This window comes from Corvus brachyrhynchos, unplaced genomic scaffold (genome assembly GCF_000691975.1).
Source record: "Corvus brachyrhynchos isolate BGI_N302 unplaced genomic scaffold, ASM69197v1 scaffold363, whole genome shotgun sequence".
Lineage (NCBI taxonomy): Eukaryota > Metazoa > Chordata > Aves > Passeriformes > Corvidae > Corvus > Corvus brachyrhynchos.
This window is the reverse complement of record NW_008237404.1, coordinates 354,330-366,248: the sequence shown is the minus strand read 5'-3', so window position 1 is coordinate 366,248 and position 11,919 is coordinate 354,330. Positions and strand designations below refer to the sequence as shown.

The 11,919-nt window shown below is 36.9% G+C and overlaps 1 protein-coding gene across 1 annotated transcript in view; it reads right to left on the bottom strand.

Annotated features, from left to right (window-relative positions):
* Window positions 1-11,919, bottom strand: part of MIPEP (mitochondrial intermediate peptidase) — a gene marked incomplete at its 5' end in the record, with an annotated part of 65,447 nt that overhangs the window by 45,400 nt on the left and 8,128 nt on the right. The window contains 4 exons of the mRNA XM_017730759.1: window positions 7,832-7,884; window positions 8,523-8,583; window positions 9,242-9,290; window positions 9,694-9,850. Coding sequence (XP_017586248.1) covers window positions 7,832-7,884; window positions 8,523-8,583; window positions 9,242-9,290; window positions 9,694-9,850 — 320 coding nt within the window. The remainder of the gene's footprint in view (window positions 1-7,831; window positions 7,885-8,522; window positions 8,584-9,241; window positions 9,291-9,693; window positions 9,851-11,919) is intronic.

Below are 11,919 nucleotides of genomic sequence, written 5' to 3'. Positions count from 1 at the left end.
TTCCTGCCCTGGCAGGGGGTTGGACTAGATGATCTCCAGAGTTTTCTTTCAATTCTAACAATACTGTGATTCTGGGATTCCACTGCACATTACTTCTCAATCAACAGAATGAAAGGACAACAACTTCAGTTAATGAATTAACTGCTACTGACTGACTCTACATAAAAAGGAGCAGAATGCAGAATTTCCAAAGTGCTATAGCCTGCCCCAAAAATGCTCACTAGTCAGAGCAAAGCAATCTTCATAATCTACACGTTAAAAAATGTTGATGACCCTACTGTGCATATAATTATTTTTATACTATATGTTAAAGCAGCAATCATTTTAAGAATCACTTTATGCACAATTTTCAAGCTGTTATCAATTGTGAGCTTGAATAGTTGTACAGCTTTATGCCTTCTAGTTAAAATAAATAGTAAAAAATTGAAATAAAACTGCAAGAAGCAGCTGCTTTATTATGAGCACACTCTTTGGCAAGCTGCCCCCACATTTATTCAGACAAGTGACGATTTTATCTCCAACAGGAAGTGCACTCAAGCATTTTTGGGAAAAGAAATCAGAAAGGAAATTATCATGACCCATACTGAACTACAGTAACAGGCACTCTGCTACCAGTAAAATTTCTGCTAAGGGTTACTGCTACTAGGAAGTAAGGTTAATGTTCTGGAGCCAGATAGCATTGACTGACAATAACTACTGCAAAGAAGAGCTGGAAGACAGGTTTTCTCATATGCCGTCATTTGCAGCCCCGGAAGAGCAGACAGACAGAATTCAGCGGGGATGATGATGCACATAGCGTAGTAACATCACCAACAAAACATTATACTGCTGTCTCCAAAGCCGGTAAACACATGGAAACATGGAAGCACTTCCTAAGAAAAAGGATGTAGGGCAGCTAAGCAAGCCAGGGCAAGAATCAAACACCCTGTCTGGATACCCTTTTGCTTAAAATGTGAGTTCTGGGCCTTAGGATGCCTGTGTCACCAGAGAAGGGCAAACACAAATACTTTAACACTTTCAAGCTTAATAAGGTACCGATTAGAGGTAACTTGCAGAAGTCTAGAGCTCATCTATGAGCTCTTGCTTCTTTCTGGGACTTAGGCTTCCCTGACTGGACTGCATGCCGTATACCTGAATCCCAAAAGCATGAAGAGCACAGCGTTTTCTATGGGAATATGCCTTTCAAAATGCAGGTGAAAGAGATGGATCTCAGGTGGTGTTCTGATGAATCCCAACAGAACTTTGCAGGGAATGATATATTCCAGTCAAAAAGACTTCTTACCATGTAACATTTCTTCTAGTGTATCTCAGGTTAAAAAAAACAGGTATGGATTGATTTTTGATATTTACAATTTGCGGTAAAAGATTTTCCCAACTACCCTTAAACTTGAGCACATAAATTTTCTTAAGCCATTACACAAAACTTAAAGGATCTGAATGTAATTCTGGAAGAACAGGAAAAGGAATTATCAAAAATTCTATCCGTTACAGACATACACACACCCACCAGAAAACACAATGATTAATCTAAAAGAAGACTTCCTGAAATCAAGGATTTTGTACATGCCTAGATATTAATAAGTTTTTTAAAAGGTTGCTTTTAGTTTTGACGTAGGAAATACAACATTTATGTAAAAAAAAAGTGGACACCAATACACACTCACCCTGAACAAATCAGAAACAGAATCAACAGATACATACATGAACTCCTCTACAGTGGAAAAGAATACTTTCCTCTGTGCCAAACTTTCAATTAAGCTGCTTTGACTCAAGAAAGATAAAAATCAAGACTCAAAGTGGTCCCTTTTATAGTAATAATGAACCTTAAATTATTTGTTTCTCCTGTAGAATTGCATAACTCTCATGCTTACATGTCAAAAACTGTGAAAGATTGAGACACAAACTTGAACACAATAGGTTTGCTCTGTATTCATTTTGCATATTCCAGTAACTTAATTCACTCTGAACATCTGATTTCAAATGCCAAAGCATTTGTATTTATAACAAAACCCAGGAAGGAATGAAAATTTTCTCACATACTCTATGTCAGAATGTGAGCTCAGAAAATTTATGAAGAGGAATTTCAGTACCCTTCTAATTAGAAAGTAGACATATCAAAGAAAATTTAGTTTCTTTAATGCAAATTCCTGCTTTTTATTAAAGGATAAACTATATTTAAGAAATCCAGACACCTTACTTTCACAGTTTGCAGCACAGCCATATTTTTAAGAGAAGCAAAGTAGCCAAACCAATTTGAAAAACGATTATAAAAAGAAGTTAACTAACACAATGAGGTTCGGTTATTCTTCAAGAACAGCAGGCTTCAAACAAAAAGGCTGTGCCCCTGTGAGGAACAAAGATGTAGTATGTGATTATAAATAATTATTTCTAAGCTTGTATGACTTCACTGAGTCTAAATAAAATGCACTTCTAAAATCACTTTCATTTAAGCTGTATCTTTGGAAGGAAGCTAAGACTGCTTTGTGCAGCATGACTTTCATCTATTCTATTAAGAATGCTTTTTATAAAATTGAACATTAGGGACATTTGAATCAGGATCACTGTTCTTTAGAACACAGGCGTTCAGACTCTTAACAATTGCAAATTAGCTGCCAGGCAAAAATTCTTATTGGTGGTTATTAAATGTAGTCCCTGACATATCCTGACTTCTTTGGGGGTTTTTGTGAGAATAATTATTATCCTGTTGACATCCACAAAAATATAGAAGACAAAGTTAAATATCTCTAATAAAACAGATCCTGTCAAAACTTCCAAAGAAACTTGAAAAGATCTTGCTAGTGAAGATAAAAGTGAGATGAACCCCTCAGGTTAACTTGAAGAGATCAAGACAAGGAAAATCCCTTCCAATTTTCATTACATGCCAGACTATGAAACTTAATTCTTTACCTAAAGGGAGACTCTTAACCATGATTTATAGAAGACTCTGGCTTTCTTAAAAATAATAACAATAATAATAACAGAAAGCCTTTGTACTCTCATCAACCATAAAGTAGCACCTGTATTTCAAATTCCTTTTTTCTTTCTGTTAATTGTACTTCCTAGAATATTTTGGAGGAGGTCAAGGGGTAATTTGAAATATTAGTATCAGCACTGCACACAACTTCTAGATTTGACTTAGTTTTCAAATCAACGGTTTCTTTGTTCTACCACAATGTTTTGAATAAAGAAATAATTCTTGAAAGTTGAGTTCTGCTTCACAACAATCCTTTTCAATAACTTTCAGGTTTCCCTCCAAAAAGCTTAATCCACCAGCTTTAGTGACTGGTGAGTTAAAGTGTGCTTTCTATACCTGTATTAGTTGATTTAAGAGGAGGCATGCCTTCCCTTTCTTATGAAGAGTTTGTCACAGAAAGTTCTCCTTCTCTCTGAGCACTTTGGTTGAAAGATTTCCTAGTTATATTTTACATTAATTTTCCACTTCAGCTTTCAAACTGAACAGAGCAACAGTTTTCTCACATGTTCCACAAAGGGTCTGGGCTATTCTTCTACATGGCGTTCCCAAGAGAGAACAGTCTTTCATAAAACTAAAAATAATTTAACAAAAAGCAGCCATGAATAAGTTTCTTTACCAGTAACTTGCAAACCTCAATATTAGTTGCAGCTTTTAGGAACTTGAGAAACATCCAGTCACATTTTCATACCTTGGTATTGAACCTACCCCTCCAAAAAAAATCCAGAAGTGGTGCCCACCCTCCCCTGAAGCCAGCAACCTATGTACAGTCCCAACAAGAATGAAGGTGATTTATTCCTATTTTCTGCTAAGATGGCACCCCAAGATCCAAAACACCTGCAGCTGTCATTCTCCTTCCTACACATCAGGAAACTAACTTATTTTTGCATTGATCTGTCATCCTCAAGGCTGGTCTTATTTCCTTCTGCAGACCCAGAAAAAGGGACTAGCACAGAGTCAGTACTCTGCAAGCACATCCCAGCTTCAAGTTGAATAAAAGGTGGGACATTTTGGCAAAAATCCTAACAGTGAATTACAACCAGTGAAGTCAAGACAGCCTGGCAAGAACCACAGGTTAAGGAAACAGGAGTCAATACCAAATACACAAAGCTCACCGCTGACGGTTGTCAAGAACAGTTCTGTACCGCTGTCAGAAGTGACTAAGCACAGCCAATCCTACCTTCAAGGCAAATGGCTAACCTCAAAAATTCTCTCACAGCCTTTTGGGGCTGATTTTCTGTTGTGGTTTTTTCTGACCCGGAAGAAGTCAGCAGGACTACCACATCTTTGCAAGATCAGGGCCTTGAGAATTACAGCTGCACTTACTGAGATGTAATGTGATTTAATTAATACTTGGGTACTTGTCTGCACTAAAACTCAACATTATTATTTTTATAATATACATATTAGACATCTTCTTACTTGTTAGAAGCTGAAGCATGTTCTAGCATTCACTGGTTTATTACCCTTAGCCTGCCAAAATTCTTGAGGTTCTCCTAATTACTCTATCTTCTTTTAAGATACTGCTACCATGAATTTCAGACTTTTTTGTCTTCTGTTTCTCTTAAAAGTACATTTATACTGACATGTATTTTCCCTGCCTCTTAAACTATAGCTACAAAAACATTACATTGTCTTAAGTGTAGGTTTAAAGCCAGAGAGGCTACTTAACATAGTCTGGGGGAAAAAAAAAAAAGTAAAATATCCTGTTCCCATCAATGGGAGGCTTACACTTTTGAAGTAGGATCAAGTTTCTAGGGAAAAGACTTGGTGAAAGCTGACAGAAACAAAATTGTTGTGGCCGGGTTTAGACAGAACTGCAACTCTGTGGCTTGAGTCTGGAGCGCCTCCTGCTGTTCCAGAGACAGAACAGCAGCAATGGTCGGTAACAGCTTGTGGAAGCAGCGACAATGAAACCAACCCGATGCGACAGCAAATGGCATCAAAACTCTACGGTCCAAACGCATGTGGACATCCTGCATCCTTCACAAGTAAATATCTACACCTTAAAACTAGTTATTAGAAATCTGATGAAGGATTTGTTTCTTTAATCCTGTTACAGTAAAGACTAAATGGATATCTAGAAGATAAAATATATAAATACATTTAAAATATAAAACATGCTACAAATATAGACACATTAAAAACATGTAATAAGTTTCAGTGTCATTTGACATGTAGCTGGTCAAAATCTGGAGGACTAAAGAGCAATGGTTGTATAGGCTAAACTAAGAAACAGTAAACATTTTCCAGCAGCCATAGACACTGGCCCAGCTAATATTTCTTGCACCCCCCTAGTGCTACACGTGTGACATACCAGAAATGCTGAGTTACTTAATCAAGAACTAAATCCCTGTAGTCTCTTTCTTTATACCTAGGTTTGTAAAGATAATCTGCATCTTATGTACCTGACAATACCTAGGAAACTACAGGTCTGTACTTCAGCTGGAGCCACAGTGACAACAGTAGTCAAAAAGGAATACCCAAAAGCATACATTTGCTTCCCTTTTACTAAGCAGAAGAAAAGAAAAATTCCTAATACAAAAATCCACCGCACAAACTACTACTGAGTCCCAAAACATGACAGACAAATACATAAGCCATGCTCTATGCACAGCACTATTACAAATATAACCATGGCATTTCTGTTGAAGATCTAAAGCTAAAAGCAGATTTCTTCCAAAAGAGATAAATCCTTGAAGACAAAAAAAAAAAAAAAAAAAAAAAAAAAGACTAAACAAAGAATGGGAGAAATGCATGATAGTTAAGTGCATCTTGTTTGAAAACATATTTTGTCATTCCATGATGAAAAAATGCAAAATATAATAGCATAGAAGCAAAAAAGAAAGTATTTATTGAGTTTATAAATAAAAAAAAGAAACATGATATGAATTTTTTTTTAAAAAGCATTAAATCATTTTCCCATGGCAAAAAAACCAGCCAAACGAAAAAGGAAAACAACATCACTTTTCTTTAGACACATAATTTAACACAAGAGAATTGGCTCAGTTAGGAAGAAAGTAACAACAAACAGCCAAAAGTCAAACTCCAGCCAGTATTAAGCTTTGTGTGACAGACACAGTTCTCATCTTCCAGTTACAAAAGTGCTGAACTGAACATACCATAGCATCCACAGGGCATTCAAGAAGGGATGCAGTCAAACAGAGGTAAGCACAAATACAAGATAAAGGATAGGAGATTCCCATTTGGGTAATAAGGCATTTAGGGCACAGACATGACAAGGTACAGTCCCATCCTCTGGTTGTTGCATGAATATTCTGATTCCTGCCTAGCTTCAGTCATAAAGCATGGTCCTTGACACTATGCAGTGGAGAAGTGAGTTTTACTCACTGATTACCCAGTATCCAGCACCCTGTTAAACACCCACAATAGGGACAGAATGAATGTAAAGCCTTTTTCAGTCAACTAGATCAAAAACTTTTTCCAAAGACAGACAACTATCTAGAAAACAGGACCATGAAAGATCTACACTCTTGTTTAAAGCAAAGCAGCTCTGCACAGAGTGGAAAGGAGAATTACTTTTTCTCCCGTCTTGTGGATGCTTGTATACCTGCCAGAAACAAACAATCCTGCCCAAGCTGGAGGAAGAAAAACACTGGGCCCAAATCCTGCACTGTAATCAGGGAGGCCCCACACAGATTCAGGAGACTCTTCACACTGTTCCAACTTCCAGACTTGGTGCCTGAATACAAAAAATAGCAAAGATACACTGCCAATGTCTGACTCCGTTTTACCTGCAGCTCTCCCTTCACAAAGCCGCCTCACAATTCTTAAGTAACTTAATTGGGTCTCTTACAAAGCCCCCCAAGGAAAGGAAGTATTTTTCTTTCTAATGCCAAAAAGAGCCGAATAATCTGCTTGTGATCATCAGCAACTCAATTATGAGATTGTTAGCTTCCTGAGGAGATCTAAGAAGGACAGTAAGACCAAGAAGGACAATCAGCATCTGAAGACACTCCTCCAGGAGAAGTAACACAGTGGCTTCTACATCTACTGCTCTAACCCTTATGGCACACACCAATTCTGTAAACAACCAGGCCAGCTGCTGGCACTCCTTCCATGCCATGTCTATACCACCACAGCTTTCTGATCCAAAGTAAACTAGTATTTTAATCAGATACATCCAGTCTATGTTTGTTTAAAAACCAAAAAACTGTAAATTTACAGTGAAGGAAGAGTTTTTCTAAACCCCCTTGTGAAAGCAGCACAACTTTCGATTATCTTTTCCAACAGAAACCTAAAAGGTCACTGCTGCTGATCTAATAAAGGCAACATGCAGGGCTTACATCTTTCAGAGCTGACATCTCATTATGTACAAAGGTCTTGTGCACTATTTAAGTCTGTGTAAAGAATTTATTTTCCAGTCTTTTCAAGTGAGGTAAGAATGAATTCTATCCATAAAGATTTACTGAAGAAGTTGCTATTTCAAGTCTGCAGAAGAGGACAAAGTTGCACATTCGGTAAGAAGCGCAACGAAGTTAAAATAAGAGGAGAAGTTGGATTGTATTCAGTGTTCAAAATTTATTTTTAAACAGCCCAGCTAAGAACTAAAAGCACAACAAGAATAAGGATTTTCTATCTGTTCTGAAACTGCTTCAGCCTCTTATCTTCAAAGAGCGCCAATACTTCCCTGCAAAACAACAGAGGAACCAAAAACTTCTACAGGCATTCCAGCAGTAACTAAAAAATGTTACAAACAACTCTCCCACCAGATAATATTTATTATTTTCATACTGAGGTACACCTTCAAAGAAAGAAATCCTGTTTATATTGAGGATTTTCTTTTCCTTATTGCAAGGACACTCATTTACATTACAATCAGGAACATAAGGAGCCTACCTCTCAGCACGAAGGACTCCACTGTAGTAGGGGTGATCCCATGGCATCAGCATCTGAAAGAGAATTCCAGCTTATAATTACAATAATGGACAACAAGTGAACCCAAAGTAAAAATACTCAACAGTTTCCTTCGAGTATTTTTGCAGTTTCAGCAAGTCACAGAATTTTAAAACATAATGGGAAGCAGGGTTCAAACCATCACCAAAACCAGCATCATATATCATAAACTGAAAACTTTTTTTTTATATTTCTTGAATATTGGTCTTCTTTTTCAACTATATACCAGGATTTCATACCAGATTTCAAGAAATACACTCAATTAAAAAAAAAAAAGATAAATCTAGATATGTACAGCATTAAGATACATCCAATGTAGTATACACACTGGACTTGAATCTAACCTAAAGTAAAGCCTTTATTTTTCAAATGAGTCAATTAATTCAAAGCAAAGTGATACTCCCTTTACTGCTTTATGTTTTTGTTATCTCAGAATCACTTTGTATAAACCAACAGCTCTCTCATACTCAATACTTGGTTTTAATACAGCAGCTAAGTAGTCAGAAAGCATTTGAAGAGAGAATGTTTCTAATTCTACTACATCTTGTACACTAGAGGTAATTGCAGAACATGATTACCTTATACTGTACTTTTAAGAACAAAACAGACAATCACTTATGGATATGTAACTTACTGAATTGTGGGGGTTGAGCTTCATTTTCATCTTTGTCATCATTTGAAAGTCTTTTTGAGTTCTGAAAAATATTTTTATGATGAAAACGTTAATGAAAGATTTTTGAGCAATGTAATACAGTACGATAGTACTCCATCCTAAGAAAATGTCCATCATCAGAGATTATATATGAATATATATATATATATATAATTACCATGTAAAATGGCAGGCCCACATATCACAGTAGAAAAACTTTTCCACTCTGCTTCTGCCATTCAGGTACTTTCAAATTCAGTCCCTCTTACTGTGGTTGTACACCTCCAAAGCATTTTCATTCTTACAATACACCCCATTTATACCCAGTGATGAAATTGTTTTGTGCTGTGTAGTGCTCATGGTGGCAAGAGGGACAAACAGGGAATTTTTGTTATAAAAGCAAAATATCTGGAGTTGTGCATATGGCAAGAAGACCAGGAGAGGTGTTCTCCTACACTTCAACTTGGTCTTCTTGTTTGCTGTTAACTGCATTTCTTGCATTCAGTCCTGGGTGTTCTCTGATCACAGACACAGAATTTATTCTAAACAAATAGCCTTTTCTCAGAATTCTGGGAAAGTCATGGTTTTTGCTTCATCAGAGCATATAATAAGCAGCACTGACTAACTTATTAGTGCACAAGTCCCTCTCTTCTTGAAATAAATAGTATGGTTAAAAAAATAGCTTAGTGAAAAAGACATACCTTTTAGATAACTGCTCAGACAGCTTCTCCAGAAATTGTCTTACTGTTTCTAGAAGGAAGGAAAAAAAAAAGAAAATTATTTTTCCCTAAAGGATCTTAAGTTTACATGAGAATATTCCAAACAAAAAAATTCCCTTAGATTTTTTAACAAACTACTCCACTGACATTATTTCAAGAGAATTTGGTACTAAATTTACTATGTTATGTGCTGAGATAATGACACCTTCATAGTCTAAGGAGTGAGCATCAATTCTGATCCAAAACACCAGATCCTCCTCAGTGAGTACTATTATTTACAGATAGCATGAGTATGGCATACAGCAAAATGTAACTGCAACAAAATACTTCACTGCAAGAAGTACGTGTAAACTTAGCTAAAGAAACTAACAACCTTTGACCTGATATGTTACACATTTGATTTCTCAACATGTCCTTCCATACATGCCTTATACCTGGATTTTTGGCCATTGTTCCCTGAAGAGCCCTGTGGGCAAATGTGTCATACCCAACCAGCTGTGCCAGGCTGTTTCGGCTCGCAAGCAATTCCTCCAATCGAGCCAACTGCTGAGCGTTTGAGTGAAGAAAAATCTTGTAAGCAGCTTCTCGCACCTAATACCAGGGAAAAAAAAGTCACATTACTACAGAGTAATTTTTACAGAACCAAGAGATGCAAATGAAGATCTGGCATAACAGCTGTACTTCACTGACATTGTTGGGAAAAGGCCTAAAGCCTTTTAACAATAGTAATTATAACTGCCTGACAATTACAGATCTCTTACCCATTAGAAGTGGAATGAGGAATGCAATAAGACAACCTAAAGGATCAAGACTGCCAAAAAGGGTCCTGTTCTCTACTCCTGGCAACAGTCTCTCATCAATTCCCTCCCTCTGCCAACACCTGTGTTTTTCAGACCACTCTGTCGGCTGTCTTAACTCATTAAAACCTCTGAAACTAAACCCAAATTGTTCTCTGCATATCAGTAAAGCTTGCTTATGGAAGGATCTGACAAGAAAAAGAGATGGGGTCAGGGGAGAGAAAAGAAAGGAAGAGAAAAGCCTTATTTCTTTTGTAGAAGAAATCTACTAGTCTGCCCATCTGCGCACAAACTTTCTCCTTTTCTCATATTTTTAGTTTGTTTGGGCTTTTTTCATAACTCGGGAAAAAAAAATTACCTGGAGACTCAGAAAATTTGATAAAATGCTTTTACGTTTCACAAACCAATTGCAAATAATTTTATTTTGTACATAAGGAATAAGCTCAGGAAATCCAGCAACAATTTACGCTTGTCTTCATCTGAAATAAGCTTCTCTCTTGGACAATACATTGAACAAGAATGCAGGTATTGAGTTTAGAAAAAATATGAATATAAAAATTTACAAGTCATTTTGTACCTGTTCTGTTCCACCAGGCTCTAATCTTGAAGAAAGCAAATGAAGCAAGAGATGATTGCCCTTCTTTGAACATAGCAGTCTGTTTTTGCAACAAAGGCCAGAAGCTGACTAAGCTCTACTAGAAAATGAACAGCCATCTGGTCCACAGATCTGACTGTTTTCCTCTACTTGGTACCGTCCACACAACACCTGAACTACGTTGTCCAAATTTGGGTTCAACTCGACAATAAAGACACTGACAAATGAGAGTGGGTCCAGCACAGGGCTACCAAGTTGTTTGTGAGCTGGAGCACATGACACAGAATGGAGGCTGAGAGAGCTGCGTTTCTCCAGCCTAAAGAAGAATAAGCTCAAGGGACATCTGAATCTTTTACTTAGCAGTCAGGCATAGAGAATATACAGACAGAATGTTCTTGGAGGTGCAGAGCAAGAGCAGGAGATGTAATGGACACAAGCTAGAAGACAAAAAATTCCGATTTGATATCAGGAAGAAATAATAGTAGTGAGGGTGGTCAAACAGACTGTCTGTCCAGTGAAGTTATGGAATCTCCATCCTTGGAAAGTGATCAAAACTCAATTGGACACATCACTGACAAACCTGATTACTTGATCCTGCTCTGAACAGGATCAGACTCAAACTGACAAGTTCCAAAAATCCTTTCCAACCTAAATCATATGATTTTCAAAGAATGATTCCGAAGTGCTGACTCAGACAACTGCATTCTTTAATTGATATATTACTCATAGCTTCAGTAGCAATTCTGCAGATTACACTATTTCAGGACAAGAGTTCAGAGATGACACAATGAGCATTATTCATTTATTTACATCCTATCAGTGCCATAATTTAATTAATTTTTAATTTCTTACAGAAATTAAACACAGCAGCTTGGATTCTACCATGGTAACTTTTTCTCTATTTTTTTGTGACAAACAAGATTTCCACCTTGATTATTTAAGTATGATTACTTAACTACATAACATAAGTGAAGACAGAACCCTGGAGTGCTTTAATATGCTCCTGATCCTAGACTTGTATCTAGAAGTCTAGAGAGCCACTGCCACATTTCCATGAGTCTAAATTAATTTTAAATTTATAACTCTAAATGAATTCTTTTTTAGAAAAACAACATTAACAATAACTAAATTAAGACTTTTTTCCCAGGATAATTCAGGCTGAGGTCTCATCCAACCTCCTGCACAAAGAGGAGACAACTCTGAGCTAAGACCAAGTCACACAAAGCTTTTTCCAGTCTGGTCCTGAAACCCTGCATGTAAGGGAGAGA